Source organism: Oncorhynchus keta, chromosome 12 (genome assembly GCF_023373465.1).
Source record: "Oncorhynchus keta strain PuntledgeMale-10-30-2019 chromosome 12, Oket_V2, whole genome shotgun sequence".
In the NCBI taxonomy this organism is placed as follows: Eukaryota; Metazoa; Chordata; class Actinopteri; order Salmoniformes; family Salmonidae; genus Oncorhynchus; species Oncorhynchus keta.
Genome location: NC_068432.1, coordinates 6,648,205 through 6,663,217, shown reverse-complemented (window position 1 = coordinate 6,663,217; position 15,013 = coordinate 6,648,205). Strand labels below are relative to the sequence as shown.

The window sequence follows — 15,013 nt, the reverse complement described above, 5'->3', positions numbered from 1 at the left end:
AAGTTTTGGCCTTTGTATTTTATTAGCATAATATAATGTTAATTGCCTGGAGTTGCCTGGTGTCTGTTACTAACTGCGTCTAAGTTGAAAGTGCACATTTTTGTTTTATGAGGACTATTGACTACTACAGTATTGTCCCTGGCTGTTCACTACTTTAAAGGATGGGAGATTTCTACCACTTGTAGCATTGGTTCGACTTTGATGACTAACCAAATCCGCTACTAAATTTTGTTAAGGCTGTCACAAGAGATTAGGTGAAACTGATCTCTGACTGCATACTACAGCCATTCCAAGAGACAAAGTGAGAACTACAATCCATGCTTATTACTGTGGATAGTTCTGGAGTTGACCAATGTCCTTAGTCCCATTGATATGTACAGCCTTACAACTGAGAGCTAAAGGTAACGTCTGTGTCCCAAATGGCACCTATGTAATGCACTACTTTTGACCAGGGTCCATAGGGTTTTGGCCAAAGGTAGTGCACCATATAAGCAACAGGGGGCATTTTGGACAGAGCCCATGTAGAAGTGCCAGGGGACAGCTGGAAGGAGTCTACAGGGCTATATGAAATATTCATAGCCAACACTGCTTCCTGGAGACCTGGGCTACGTCCCAAATGGCACCCTATTCCCTATATATTATACTACTTTTGTAGCCCCCATATGGGCCGTGGTCAAAAGTAGTACATTATATAGGGAATAGGGTACCATTTGAAACACAGCTCTGATTTGCCTAATATAAAACAGTACTTCTGCTTATGTAGCCCAGTCAGCCTTTAGTTTCCAGTGCTCTGACACATAGCCTGGATGGCAGATTCATGCACCCACGCCTTATTGTTGTCATGGCAAGTCTTGCCAAGTTGGCTGTCGCAGAAACCGACAGGCTGCTCTGAAGGTATATTATTTGCTATGAGATGTGCCACTTTTCTGTCTCACTCTTTCATGTGGTACATGTAAGGCACATTGCGGTTGTGGCAATCTTGGTTATGTGAAGAGGCCTATCCGACCAATGGAAGCTTGTCTTTTGTTGATGTAGTTGCCGTTGTCGTTGATTTTGTCTGGATGCCTCTTTGACAGAAAATATCCCCACTGTTTTTACATAAATGTTGCTGCCTGAACACTGGCAACAATGCATGGAAATACTTTCAATAGAACGAATTATAGCTTAAAGTGACTAGACGACCAGAGATACAGTATATGTCTCTACATGCCGGTTTCCCGGACACAGATTTAATACTAGTTCTAGACAAGAAAATGTTCCATGGATATACTTTTTAATCCAGGATTAGGCTTCATAGGGCCAGCAGTTTTTTTTTCTTTCTCACTTGACCAACTAGCCACTCGACCCCTAGCAATAGGCTACTATAACTAGGGACGGGAGTCTTTCCTAGTCAGGTCACATTCAGGAACAACTCCCAACGTAACCATAACATACTTAACCTCACATTGCATTCACATTGGCTAATATGTGAGAAAGACCCGAGTGAGAAAGACCCGATCATGTGACGGAGAGCCATGTGAGTGACAGGTGCTTCGGCACGCAGCGGGGAGAAGGGAATAATGTGATTATATTCAGCCCACGAGCACAACGGCCGCTGGTCGCAAAAGGCATGGATTTTTTAGGGGGCATTACAAAGGGGATGCAGGACAGGAAATTCGAGGCATTTAACAAGTGCTCGTCAAATTGTGAATGAGAGGCTGATGAAGTGTGTACAGCCTGCGCAAGAAAACTAAGCAGAGCTCGTGCTTTTCATGCAACTTTAAAAAAAATCATCATTAGAGTGACATCTTGCAGCCTTGGAATGTATAAAAATCTAAACATATAGCCCAATATTTGTATTACTTAAGTTCAATAAATAATTGTAAATGAAGCATATAGGAATATCTGTTTCTTTGTTAACCGATCAACACAGAATAGGCGCATGTGCTCACTCCCTCAGATCTTTTGGAGAAAATATCCTTTCTATTTTATTCAGCTATATTCAATTGTATTCTTCATACTATAATATACTATAGAAGAATGCCACAGAATTCTAAGCAAACCTTGTCTGCTAAATTAACTAGTGTAGCCCACAGACATATGTCATAGCCAAATCAGGGCCTAACATAAGGACAACTCAGAGTATGCAATTCTGTTCTTCTGAAATAGACTACATTTTCTTCATATCATGCATCTCTAGACCTGTCTAAAATAAACAGTGGGTTTATTGTGACGGTGTAGGCTATATTACATGGATTTATTAGACTTTTTATAATGTAGATGTTCCAAAGGTCTGCTTCAGTGGTTTGTAGGCTCTGTGGGGAAGCCAGGAGATGCTACATTGTTTAACAAGGGACATAAATAAAGGGGTCATAGATTTTCACCTGGATTCAACCTGGTCAGTGTATGTCATGGAAAGAGCAGGCGTTGTATACTCAGTGTAGCTTCAGAGCATGGTTAAAACTATCATTTTGACCTCATAGATGGTCAGTCTTTGCATCCATAGCTCTTTCTGTTGAGTTGTTACATTTCATTTAACTCTGAACTTTTCTAGTTGTCTCACACACACACACGCGCGCACACTCACACACACACATACACACACAGACAGACAGATCTCTGCCGGTGTGTGTTAAATAACATGTATTACTCTCTAACACTGTATCTCTGTGCTGCATTTCCCAGCAGGGAGAGCAGCCTACACAGCAGCCACGAAGAGGACTCCGCTCGCTTCTTGACCCCTCACAGTCGGGAGGAAAGGTGGGTAACACCTGTGTACTGTATGTGTGACTGCATACTGTGTGCATGCATATATGTGTTAACATGCATGCTTGTGGGCAGCTAGGTGAATGTGTGCAATGATAAGGCAAATGCAATGTCCATGTGTTGCTCATGAAGACTTTTGGAAGACACTATGTTTTACATGTATCGCCTATCAGACAATTTAGCACAACTTGCTAGCGTGCAAAGAGATGTGGTGAGGATGATGTGTGAGGTGATAATTCCACTAGAGGGCAGTTCTTAACCAAAACCCTCAATGGAGGTCTACTTCACAGTAGTGCAGGGTTAGAGTCAAGGAGAGCGAGAGAGAGGGGACGTGTGTGAGAGAAATGGAGAAGGGAAGATAAAGTGATGAGGGAGGGAGAGAGAACGAGAATAAGAGGGGAAAAAGGGAGAGGGGGGACTGTTTTAAAGAGGGGTGTTAAAATGCTCAATTTTAAAGGGGAGGTGTTAAGTAGCTGTGAAACGTGCCCGTTTATTTTTCACACAACACAGCCTCAGAGAATTCCCCCCTTTTTTCCAGCTCCTTCTCTCTCTCTCTTTTAGTTTGATCTTCTCACACTGAGCACAGGTGACGTTGAATACACACCATAGCAAAACATTTCAAAATGCTGTGCAACAGAAAACTAACATGAGAGTTTCTTATTGACATGTTCGGAATATCACCACTCCATTTCAGGCTGTATACTTCAGTTTCCTGCCTAGGGAGGACCCCCTAGCTGATGCTGATACAGGACTTTAAAATGGCAAAGCAACTTTCACCCCCCACCCCCCAAAAAATCTATATCAGATATTTTCTCAAGAATTGCATTTATTCTTAGCACCATCTGTGGCGAGAACACACTATTCATTTATGTCAATGGATGGCATATAATGGTGTAACGTCTCCTCTGCGCGCTTGCAGGTGTAGTAAGCTTGAATTTGAAATGGTATGCCCTCTCACAAAAAGGCGTAGCACACGCCCCCAGCAGCCCCCTGAGGGGGGTGCCTGCGAGCTCATTCCATTGAACTCAGGTCGGAAGAACATCAAAGGTTCCAACCCACCCACTTTAAATAGACATCCACTCCTCAGGTCATTTTGGCCACTGTCCCCGTCAGCATCACAGTGTGCCAGTGTAACAGTGTAGTAGACAATAGATGTCAAATGACCTAGAAACACCAACACAGATACATTTTCAATGAAGCTCCTTGAATTATTTCTCCTCTTATCCCTTTTCTCATTAAACCCAACCAAGTCTCCACTATATCCAACCAGACAGGTATCACTAAATCATTTATATATATACTAGATGTTTTGAAGCCACCTCGCCTCCATCTTGGCACTCCCCCAACTCTGTAAAAAATATTTAGGAAGTTATAGAAATGCATTTATTACATTTGTTTTTGTCACTTGTATTATATTACAGACACCTTAATGCATACATTTAATTATATTATGTGAGCTAAATAAAAAAAATATATATGCAAACATTTTCCTTAAAGTATACTTTTTTTGAAAGTACTGATGTCACTGTCACCACTACAACAAAAACATACTTAAATATATGTAATTTTGTCTTTGAAACATTTGATTGAAATACTATAGAATTCCATTCATTCCTATGGAGGACTGCACATTCTGGGAAGTGCCAATATGGCCTACTAGTGGCATCAAAGCCTCTCATTGGCCAATACATAGCATCAGCCATCCAGGGTGTTTATACATCATTGGTATCACTCAGTGGCTCACTGAGGCTAGATACCCATCTTTTATCAGCACTGGCCAGCTCACTAACAGACCGCCTGGCACACTGATGCATTTATTTATGGTCACGTAACCTTGAGGCTCCTTCTCTGGTGTGAAGGTACGGCTAACTATCACGTTAATGATTTATAACGATGCAAATGTGGTCTTGCTAGACTTTAGCCTCCCCCTTGAAGGCGTTTTTCACAGTCGCCCTGAGAGTGAGTAAGTGAGTGTGTGTGTTCTTGTGTGTGACCTAATTTAATGCTCACGGAGCTAAGAAAAAATAGATATCTTTGTGCTGGCTGTGGCTGTGCACCTGTCTGTGATGTTGTAAAACGGTGACTAGTTAGAGTATTTGGGCTGGGTCTTGTTACTCACATCCTCATCTCAGATATCTTCAGGCCTCCGTTCAAATACATTTGGTATTTCAATGTTTTTTTTATTTTTTATACACATTTTCTGATATATATTTTTTTATACTGCTCAAGAGATTAATCGGACTGGTTGGTGAACATTTCGCTAATGAATACGTATTTTTTTCAAATATTTTTTTGTATTCAAACCCGCATCTGTTGTGATGCTTCTAGCACTGCGATGCAGTGCCTCAGACCATGGTGAACTGGGCCGTACTCACCATCCACTGTAGCGCCTTACGGTCGGGTGCCTTGCAGTCGTTGTACCAAGCGGTGATGCGGCCAGTCAAGATGCTCTCAGTGGTGCAGCTGTATGGCTTTTTTTGAGGATCTGAGGGCCCATGTTGTGTCCTCTTCACAACTATGTGGGTGTGTGTGGACCATGTTAATTTCTTAGTGATGTGGACACTGAGGAACTTGAAGCTCTCGACCCGCTCCGCTACAGCCCCGTCCACGTGGATGGAAATGCAAAACTGACGCAAGATCAGCATCTAGGAGGAACTTCACCCTAGACCTCGACTCTCACTGTAGGGAAAAGCATTCTAGGTTCCTAACAACTCATTGGAGTATTTCATTCAATTAGACGCTAGGCAATCTCTCAGGATGCTTATTTTACTCACACTGGGTCATACAGTATGTCACTTCACACAACAACAGAACACCTCGGTCCCCGAACACACCAGTTGGTGTCACGTGACTCGTGATGTCGCTGGATGCAGGCCTAGCTCTGCTCCGTTGCCAATGAATTCATGAATCAGGACCAATTTGTGTGGACAAATTTGTTTTATTGAAAGCGCACAGCTAAATTAGCTATTTTTGTCAAAAGTACTATTGGTTTTGAGTCAGGAAATGTGTACTTTTCCATCTAATACATTTGAGATCATTTTTTGCCAATATTTTATGGAGCCGACAGCCACAGCAGCGGGTATCAACTGCGCATGGCGCCCTGGTGGGGGAGACCCTGCTACATAGAAATGTAGCACTTTGCATTCAGCAACGTCACGAGTCAGAGAGCTAGGCTACCAGCATCACTTTGCTCGTTGTATAATTCCTTCTCGTCTCTACGCGCTCTCCTCCTCTCACCGTTTCCCTTCGATTGTGGACTTCAGTGCACAATACAACATCTGTCTCTGACCAGGCGCAAAAACCTCTCCAAGACAAACCTTCATACCATGACTATTAACCACTACACAGCCTACATCGTTGTCACCAACATTTCTAGTTAACTAACTAGAACTAATGTGTTAGTAAAACAACAATCCAATCCATGTGTACAATAAAGCAGTACAGTGTACAGCAAGCAGTTTAGCAGTTACAGCGGCGGGCCCCGGTGACAATAGATTTATAAAACCGAAAGCTTACCTTGACTTGGAAGAGTTGCAGTGTTGGACATCCTTAACCAGTTAGCATTCCTCTCTGTTTGAGCCAGGTTGTTGAGTAGGCTGAATTAGCTAAGTAGGTGAAAGGTAAACTAAAATACTACGAAATATAGCTACCTCTCGCTCTCTGTTGCTTCTCCTTAATTTTTGAAGAAGTTAATTTGTTCAAAACTGTTCAACTATTGTATTTCTCTTTGAGTCAACTACTCACCACACTTTATACACTGCAGTGCTAGCAAGCTGTAACTTATGCTTTCATTTCTAGATGAATACTCAGAAATCATGTCCGTTCATACTGCAAGAGCTCTGTAAGGTTGGAGGGCTTCCTCCGAAAGTTGTCATAATTACTGTGTAAGTCTATGGAAGGGGGTGAGAACCATGAGCCTCCTAGGTTTTGTTTGGAAATAAATGTACCCAGAGGAGGATAAAAGCTAACTGTCCTCTGGATACACCATGGTGCTACTCTACAGAATGCTGCTGAGGCTACTGTAGACCTTCATTGCGAAACAGTGTGTTTTAATCCGTTATTTGTTGACGTGAAGATATTTAGTATAGTTTTATCTAAAAAGGATAACTTTTTGAATGTTTCATTATTTTTATTTTTATTAAATTCACTGAGTGGGATGGTCCTCCCCTTCCTCCTCTGAGGAGCCTCCACTGACACACACACACACACACACACACACACACACACACACACACACACACACACACACACACACACACACACACACACACACACACACACACACACACACACACACACACACACCCAACCCCTGCATTACTTAACACCTGCAGGAACTGCCCTATGGGGGGGGGGACATTGAGCACTGCACACACTCCCTCATAGTTAACTCCCCAGCTCCTATCCCCTTCTCCCTCTGCTCCCCCTCCCCAGTGGACAGCTCATTAATTATGTGGTGATTGTCTAGGCAGGCAGGCCGTTCCCATGGGGAGAATCATCCACAAACTGCACATCGGGCTATAGCTACAGCCAGGTATAAAGGTACAGGGTACTATAAGCCAGCAGAGCAGGTGGAGAGAGGCAGAAGACGGAGAGAATCAGGAAGTGGGTCACCTTAGGAGAGGGCAGGCAGAGAGAGAGAGTGAGAGATATAGAGGAGCTGAGAGAGTGTTTGTGTGAGCGAGAAATTGAGAGAGGGAATGAAAGTGGGATAGCGGTAGTGGGGTACTAAGGGAGTGTGTGTGTGAGATAGTGAGAGGGAGTTAGGAAAGAGATTAGGATGCTTTTTGGAATCTGGAGAGAAAAAAGACATAAGATCGCCTGAGGGATGCATCTTTATTAGATCAAAACCTGGCGCATGTTCCGGACCCCCCTGTGTCGGCACCACCAGACATCCGGTTTTGGGCAGGGGCTCCATTGACCAGGAGTGACAGCTCTGGGGGGTAGGAGGACAGTCACCATGGTCCAGAGTGGCTCGCTAAGTAGTCAGATCTTCTGTGGCCTTGGGGTCAGGCAGGGCTGGGGTGGTTCACTGAGGAGGAAACTGGCCTTCCGCAGGGTCAAGTGAGTAGCAACCCCCCATCTCTCTCTCGGGCTCTCTGTCTCTCTCTCTCTCGCTCTATCTTTCTTTCTGCTATGGGACCCACAGGACTTGCACATTTTTATCCCAGCCCAGCATTAACCATGCGGATTCAACTCATCGAGGGCTCGATGGTCAGTGGATGAGTTGAATCCAGCGGGTTAAGTGCTGGGCTGGTACAAAAATGTGCAGTTGGGTGGGTTCCCAGGACTGAGGTTGATGAATTACTGATTTGCGGCACAGAACAACTCACTCACTTTACTGGACTGTTCTGAGGCTTAGACCTGTTATGGTGTTTGTTCAGAGAAAGCTGATGCTGAGTGTATGTCTACCTTTCTTTGTGCAATGTATTTGCTGTATTATCAATATATTGTTCTTGATGAGGTGAATACAAGTTGTTGACTTGTTGTTGAGCCATGAACGATAGTTAACACAAAGACGCGTGCTTGTATTGTGTTTTTATTGATTTGTGGTTTTACTACGTAGGCGCACCGTACCACAAGATGTGGACAGAGACTACAAAGGTGTGTGGGTTTGAATGAGCAGGTTCATGTTAGCTCACGGCTGTTGTGTTATTGTTGTATATGTGTTGTGTGTACTTAATGATAGTGCACCTTGGTAAAGGTCTTTACCAGGTCATTTGTATATGTCAGTCACAGTTTATTTATAGGGCCGGGAAAGATACCAGTATACTATTGGAGTATCGCGGCAAGGAAACAAAACACGAAGCAGATTTACCTTCTTTAGGAAAACAGCGCGAATGTTGGAAACCAAAACATCATTGTGTTGTCATCCAGAGTCACGTGCATTTATTTTCCAATCTATAGCACACAATATTTTACATACAGCTGTTTTTTTAAGGACCAAAGAGTTTGGTCTTCTTCGTGTTTTCATTTTCGCCCATGGAAAAAATATTGTGATACTGGTACTGTTACAGCCCTATTTATTTATATTCGATTGCCTGTGACTTTGTGACTCAGTTGGTAGAGCATGGCTCTTGCATTGCCAGGATAGCCAGGATAGTGGGTTTGATTCCTGGGACCAAGTCATTTTAAGTAAAAGCATCTGCTAAATGGCTTGAATACAACTGGACGAATGAATGTGTTGAGTGGTGCTGTCCTTTGAATTGTGAATTGAGTGCCATGATATCAGAATGAGTATTCACCCCCCGAAAACAATAGTTTTTTTTACAACTCTAAAACATATCATTTTGTTTTCTTACAGGTTTGACACTTTAGTAAAAAAAACAATTCTTAAATCCCTGTTTTTTTTTTGTGCTGAGAATGTGCTAAAAGATAGTTGCTGAATCATGACTTCTACTCCAAGGTGGTGAAAACACCATTGTTTTAGCTGCCGGACAAACTACCTCTCATTGGGTGAAGACTATTCAGCCTTTTCAATTTGTCGAGCTGGCTGTTTCTGGTGTTTTGTAAGGTCCAGGTGCTGTTTCACCTTGGACGACCTAAACGTACATGTTTGTGAGTGTTTTGAACATAGTCTTGTTGATAGGCAGAGCTGTGCTCGTCAGAGAGAGAGAGTTCATAGTGGAAGCACCAGAATGGTTATTCAAAGTTGAAGTCATATTTTAATAACAATTCTAGAGCATGCGAGCCCACCTTCCGGTATGTCTGTGCGTTGTATTAAGGTTATCTGTGGCCTTGTGTACCACAATCACAGGAATAGGAGCTGGTCACAGTACACATGCTACACAAGGTGCAGCTCAATAGTCTATAACGTAGCATCCTCCTCCTCTCCTTTCCTTCATCTGCCCTGATCGTTAAAACATTTAACAGGTAAGAGCAGAAGGCGTTCCCCGTTGCTTTCACCTATTCTGGCTTTTGTGATCTGTGCAGAATAGAATGGAATAGAATGGAACTGTATTGTCCATTGTAGGGAAGAGCAGTAAAACCTGAGAGGTAAACCGCAATGGACAAACGAGAGTGAGACCCAATGACAAGGTAAAAATCTGCCGTTCTGCCCCTGAACAGGCAGTTAACCCACTGTTCTTAGGCCGTCATTGAAAATAAGAATTGGTTCTTTACTGACTTGCTTATTTAAATAAAGGTAAAAAATAAAAAAATACTTTTTTTGTTATATTATTCAGTCTCCTCAAACAGTCTTATAATCATGCATCCCTGGATCGACTCTGAAGTGCTCAAGACTCGCCAACACGACACAACAGAACATCTGACTGAACCCTATACAGCCCCTGCCAACCAGGATCCCCAAACCCTGACCTATGACCCTTTGACCTTAAGTGTCAGCCACCGGGCCTCAGAAGGAGAGAGGGAGCTCCGAGGTGAGGTTTCCTGTAGTTACAGAGCCGCCTCACCACCCCCAATCCTAACCTTAATCACTAGCAGGGAAAAATCTAAACTGACCCAAGATTATTGTCTAGGGACAACTTAACCCTAACCCTAGATGCTCAGGAGGAGAGAGGGACAGATGAAAGGAGACACCTTGGCCTTTGGCTCCCTCTTCTGGGCCAGACTGTCTCACACATAAATACGTCATCACAGGAATAGGAGCTGGTCACAGTACACATGCTACACAAGGTGCAGCTCAATAGTCTATAAAGTAGCATCCTCCTCCTCTCCTTTCCTTCATCTGCCCTGATTGTTAAAACATTTAACAGGTAAGAGCAGAAGGCGTTCCCCGTTGCTTTCACCTATTCTGGCTTTTGTGATCTGTGCAGAATAGAATAGAATGGAACTGTATTGTCCATTGTAGGGAAAAGCAGTAAAGCCTGAGAGGTAAACTTCACGGGACAAACAAGAGTGAGACCCAATGACAAGGAAGTCGCTTAGAGAGATAGCAGAGAGAGGGGAGAAGAGGGGAAGGAAAGGGAGGGGGGATAAATGAAAAGGTCCAACCAATGACATTTAAAGCCGTAGAAGAAGCAGTGCTTCAACAGAGACCCTCATTCGCTTGATGTTGAGACCACACACAAGTCGTATCTTTTTAAACTAGAAAATACCTTTTAAACACTGGTTTCATTTTATCATCCCCAGTCCCAACCTGAAATTGAACCGCAACCACTAATGAAGAAAACGGTATATGTATTGTTCTGATTCACTATTGTTTCATTTCACTGATTCAGTCTGGACCAATGATTTTTGTATACATCATTGCTCTGGACCTGTCTTCATTAAAACCTTGTGTGCCTATGCTTATCTTTAGCCATGTGCTAAGGCGCCTCGCTCATTGCCTGAATTAATTAGGCACTATTGACTATGATTAACTCAGCTCTATAAGGGCCATTAGCAAATGTTTCTGGTTTAAGACGTTATCACAGAAAACATGGAACACGGTGTAATCATTTTCAGTTGTGCTGAACAGTAAAGGCAATTTTTACATTAGTGTCCATTATGGTGACCCCAATTAGTTGACTGGTCGATTGTTTGGTCGATCAAGATTTTTTGGGGGTCTAGTATCTATATAGTATCAGTCAAAAGTTTGGACACACCTGCTCATTACAGGGTTTTTAATTGATTTTTTACTATTTTCCTTGATGACAGCTTTGCGCACTCTTGACATGGTGAAAAAGGAAGGTTGAGAGGGCCAGAAAAGCAGAACCAGGCCATTGGTTTGTTCTCCTCAGCTGATCTAATTGGCCAAGCCCCTTTGAAAAATGCCCCGACACACTTATATGGCACTCAGATGCCTCTCTCGCCAGGGAAACAGAGATTTCCAGGTGAATTCCACGAGAACCAGATGTGTGTGTGTGTGTGAGTGCGTGTGAGAGAGATTGCATAAGTCTGTGTCTCGTGTGTGTTTGAGAGAGAGCAAGAGCATGTATGCAAACGTGTGTGTGTGTGTGTGTGTGTGTGTGTGTGTGTGTGTGTGTGTGTGTGTGTGTGTGTGTGTGTGTGTGTGTGTGTGTGTGTGTGTGTGTGTGTGTGTGTGTGTGTGTGTGTGTGTGTGTGTGTGTGTGCATGTCTCTGTGTGTCCACAGCTCTCTGTTCAGAGGTCAGAGTGTTGTTTGGAGGCTCTGAGGAGGTAGAGGGCTTCAGGGATGCAGCAGTGAGGTGTCATATTACCATGTCTGATGATTCATCACCACCCTACTGCAGAATGCAGCTGACCAGGGTGATCTGAATCCCTCTACACACACGCACACACAGATACACACACACACACACAGACACACAGATACACACATACAGTGCCTTTGGAAAGTATTCAGACCCCTTGACTTTTTCCATTTTGTTACGTTACAGCCTTATTCTAAAATGGATGAAATAAACAAAAATCCTCAAATCTACACACCCCATAATGTTGAAGTGAAAACAGGTTTTTAGACATTTTTGCACATTTATTGAAAACAGAAATACCTTATTGATATAAGTATTCAGACACTTTGCTATGAGAATCGAAATTGAGCTCAGATGCGTCCTGTTTGCATTGATCCTCCTTGAGATGTTTCTACAACTTGATTGAAGTCCACCTGTGCTAAATTCAATTGATTGGACGTTATTTGTCTATATAAGGTCCCACAGTTGAAAGTGCATGTCAGAGCAAAAGCCAAGCCATGAGGTCGAAGGAATTGTCCTTAGAGCGCCGATACAGGATCATGTCTAGGCACATATCTGGGGAAGGGTACGAAAACATTTCTGCAGCATTGAAGGTCCCCAAGATCACAGTGGCCTCCATCATTCTTAAATGGAAGACGTTTGGAACCACCAAGACTCTTCCTCGAGCTGGCCGCCCAGCCAAAGTGAGCAATTGGGGGAGAAGTGCCTTGGCCAGGGAGGTGACCAAGAATGGGAGAAACTCACCAAATACAGGTGTGCCAAGCTTGTAGCGTCATACCAAAGAAGACTTGATGCTGTAATCGCTGCCAAAGGTGCTTCAACAAAGTACTGAGTAAAGGGTCTGACTACATATGTAAATGTAATATTTCTGTTTGTTTTTTTAACAAACTAGCAAACATTTCTAAAAACCAGTTTTTTATTTGTCATTATGGAGTATGGTGTGTAGATTGATGAGGGAAAAAAACAATATAATCAATTTGAGAATAAGGCTGTAATGTCAAGGGGTCAAGGGGGTCTTAATATCTTCCGAGGGCACTGCACCTACACAGCACACATAGGCATGCTCATAGAACTTATACAGGCAAAAACGCATGCACAGACAGACAAAAGCTACGAGGTTTACGAGGAGAAAGAGTTAAAGCTCCGGCCAACTGTTCACGGTTCTCTCTTTCTCATGCTGGCCGATCACTTTCTTTTCTTGTCTTTCGCTTAACTCTCCTCTCCATCTCACACTACTTTCCTCAGCCTCTTCTTCAGCCTCTCCTCCCCTGACTTTGATGTGCTCATTTAGATGAAGGTGCTAGATAGTGTATAATTAGGATGCTAATTATAGCCTTCCAGAATTACTAATGTCTTGGTAGCTTCACTTTAATGTGTTAGTAGTGTCGTGAGAGAAACTGTGTGCTGTGCTGAGAAGTGACAACTGGAGTAAGGTGGAGTTTCCCCGAGATGCTGACCTTGGGTCAGTTTTGTATTTCCCTAACTAATGGTTTAGGTTAGCGGAGGCTGATTGGCGGTGGCTGATCCTAGATCTGTACCTAAGGGAAACTTCACCCTGTAGAAGTGACAGCCTTTCTATGGGAGGCCCAGTACAGATTGTAGAAGAGCAGATGCTAGGCTAAGGGATTAGCACCACAGCCTAGCGGCTCGGCTTCTGATGCTAACCGAGCCTGACAGACACGCCTGTCACCTGACCCCTCACGCCGCCTACTCATTGGATGACCGGTATCAAGCAGCATGTGGCTATAAATACCAAATAAGGTGATAGAGGGGAAGGAGGGTCAGTGTGAGGCACTCTGGGGCCTGGCCCTGTGAGCTCTGGCTTTGTGTGTGTGTGTGTGCGTGTGCGTGTGTGTGTGTGTGTGTGTGTGTGTGTGTGTGTGTGTGTGTACCTGTGTGTACCTGTGTGTACCTGTGTGTGTGTGTATGTGTGTGTGTGTGTGTGTGTGTGTACCTGTGTGTGTGTACCTGTGCACATGTGTATACAAGTATGGTAGTTTTGTGTTTTTTCCCTGCTGTGCTGCTCAAAGCACAGGAAGTTGTGTGTGCACAGAAATAGCTGTGTGTGTGTGTGTCTGTGGGGGGAGCACTGGGCTGACAGTGAGCTCAGCCGCGTCACCAGAGACCAACATAGGAAAAAAACAGACCCACATCAGGACTATAATTACATTAAATGCACATCAGCACTGTAAGCTGGCTAGCACAGTCCCCTTGCAAGACATACAACAGTTCTGTCCGGACCACACATCACACCAAAAGACAGGGGTTCGATTCACAAGTCCGCCCCTAGGGCTCTCTCTTTCTTCCCTATATTTCGCATTGCATCAGTTTCCCTCTCTTCACTGCTGTCTAAAGATAATAATAACACTTTAGTGTTACTGGGGCTAAATGTAACCCGGATCAGTTGTTACAGGTAGGACTGTATTGTATTCACAGGAGTTTATACATCCTTGGTACCAGTGGAACGTTTTTTGGGGACGTTCAAGTCATCAGTCAATGTTGCTAACTACAGTATTCATACCCCTTTTGTTGTATTACAGCCTACATTTAAAATGTATTAAAGTGAGATTTTTGTGTCAGTGATCAATACGTATACACAATACCCCTTTGTTATGGCAAGCCTAAATAAGTTCAGGAGTACAAATGTGCTTAACAAATCCCATAATAAGTTGAATGAACTCATTATGTGTTCAATAATAGTGGTTTATCATTTTTGAATAACTACCCCATCTCTAATACCCCACACATCCAATTATCTGTAAATTCCCACAATAGTAGTGAATTTCAAGCACCGATTCAACCACAAAGACCATTTTTCAATTCCCCCGCAAAGAAGGCCACTGATTGGTAGGTGTAAAAAATAAAATAAAATAAAATATCAATACACCCGTCACTACAAAGATACAGGCGTCATTTGAGATTAAGGAGAAGGAGGAAACTGCTCAGGGATTTCACCATGAGGCCATTGGTCATTTTAAAACAGTTAAAGAGTTTAATGGTTGTGATATGAGAGAACTTAGGATGGATCAACAACATTGTAGTTACTCCACAATATGAACCTAAAAGTAAAAAGAAGGAAGCCTTGTACAGTATTAAAAATAATACTGCAAAATATGCATCCTGTTTGCAACAAAGCCACTTAAGTAATACTGCA

General features: G+C 43.1%; 1 protein-coding gene across 6 annotated transcripts in view; it reads left to right on the top strand.

Moving 5' to 3' along the window:
* LOC118390916 (protein Aster-B-like) overlaps positions 1-15,013 on the top strand; it is a 151,661-nt gene that overhangs the window by 59,176 nt on the left and 77,472 nt on the right. For 5 of the 6 annotated variants that reach the window (XM_052457690.1, XM_052457689.1, XM_035781729.2 and 2 more), the window contains exon 2: positions 2,665-2,739. In XM_052457690.1, the coding sequence (XP_052313650.1) occupies positions 2,665-2,739 (75 nt within the window). Of the gene's footprint in view, positions 1-2,664; positions 2,740-7,483; positions 7,810-15,013 lie in introns of those variants that run through there. The other variant, XM_052457691.1, reaches the window with a different exon arrangement.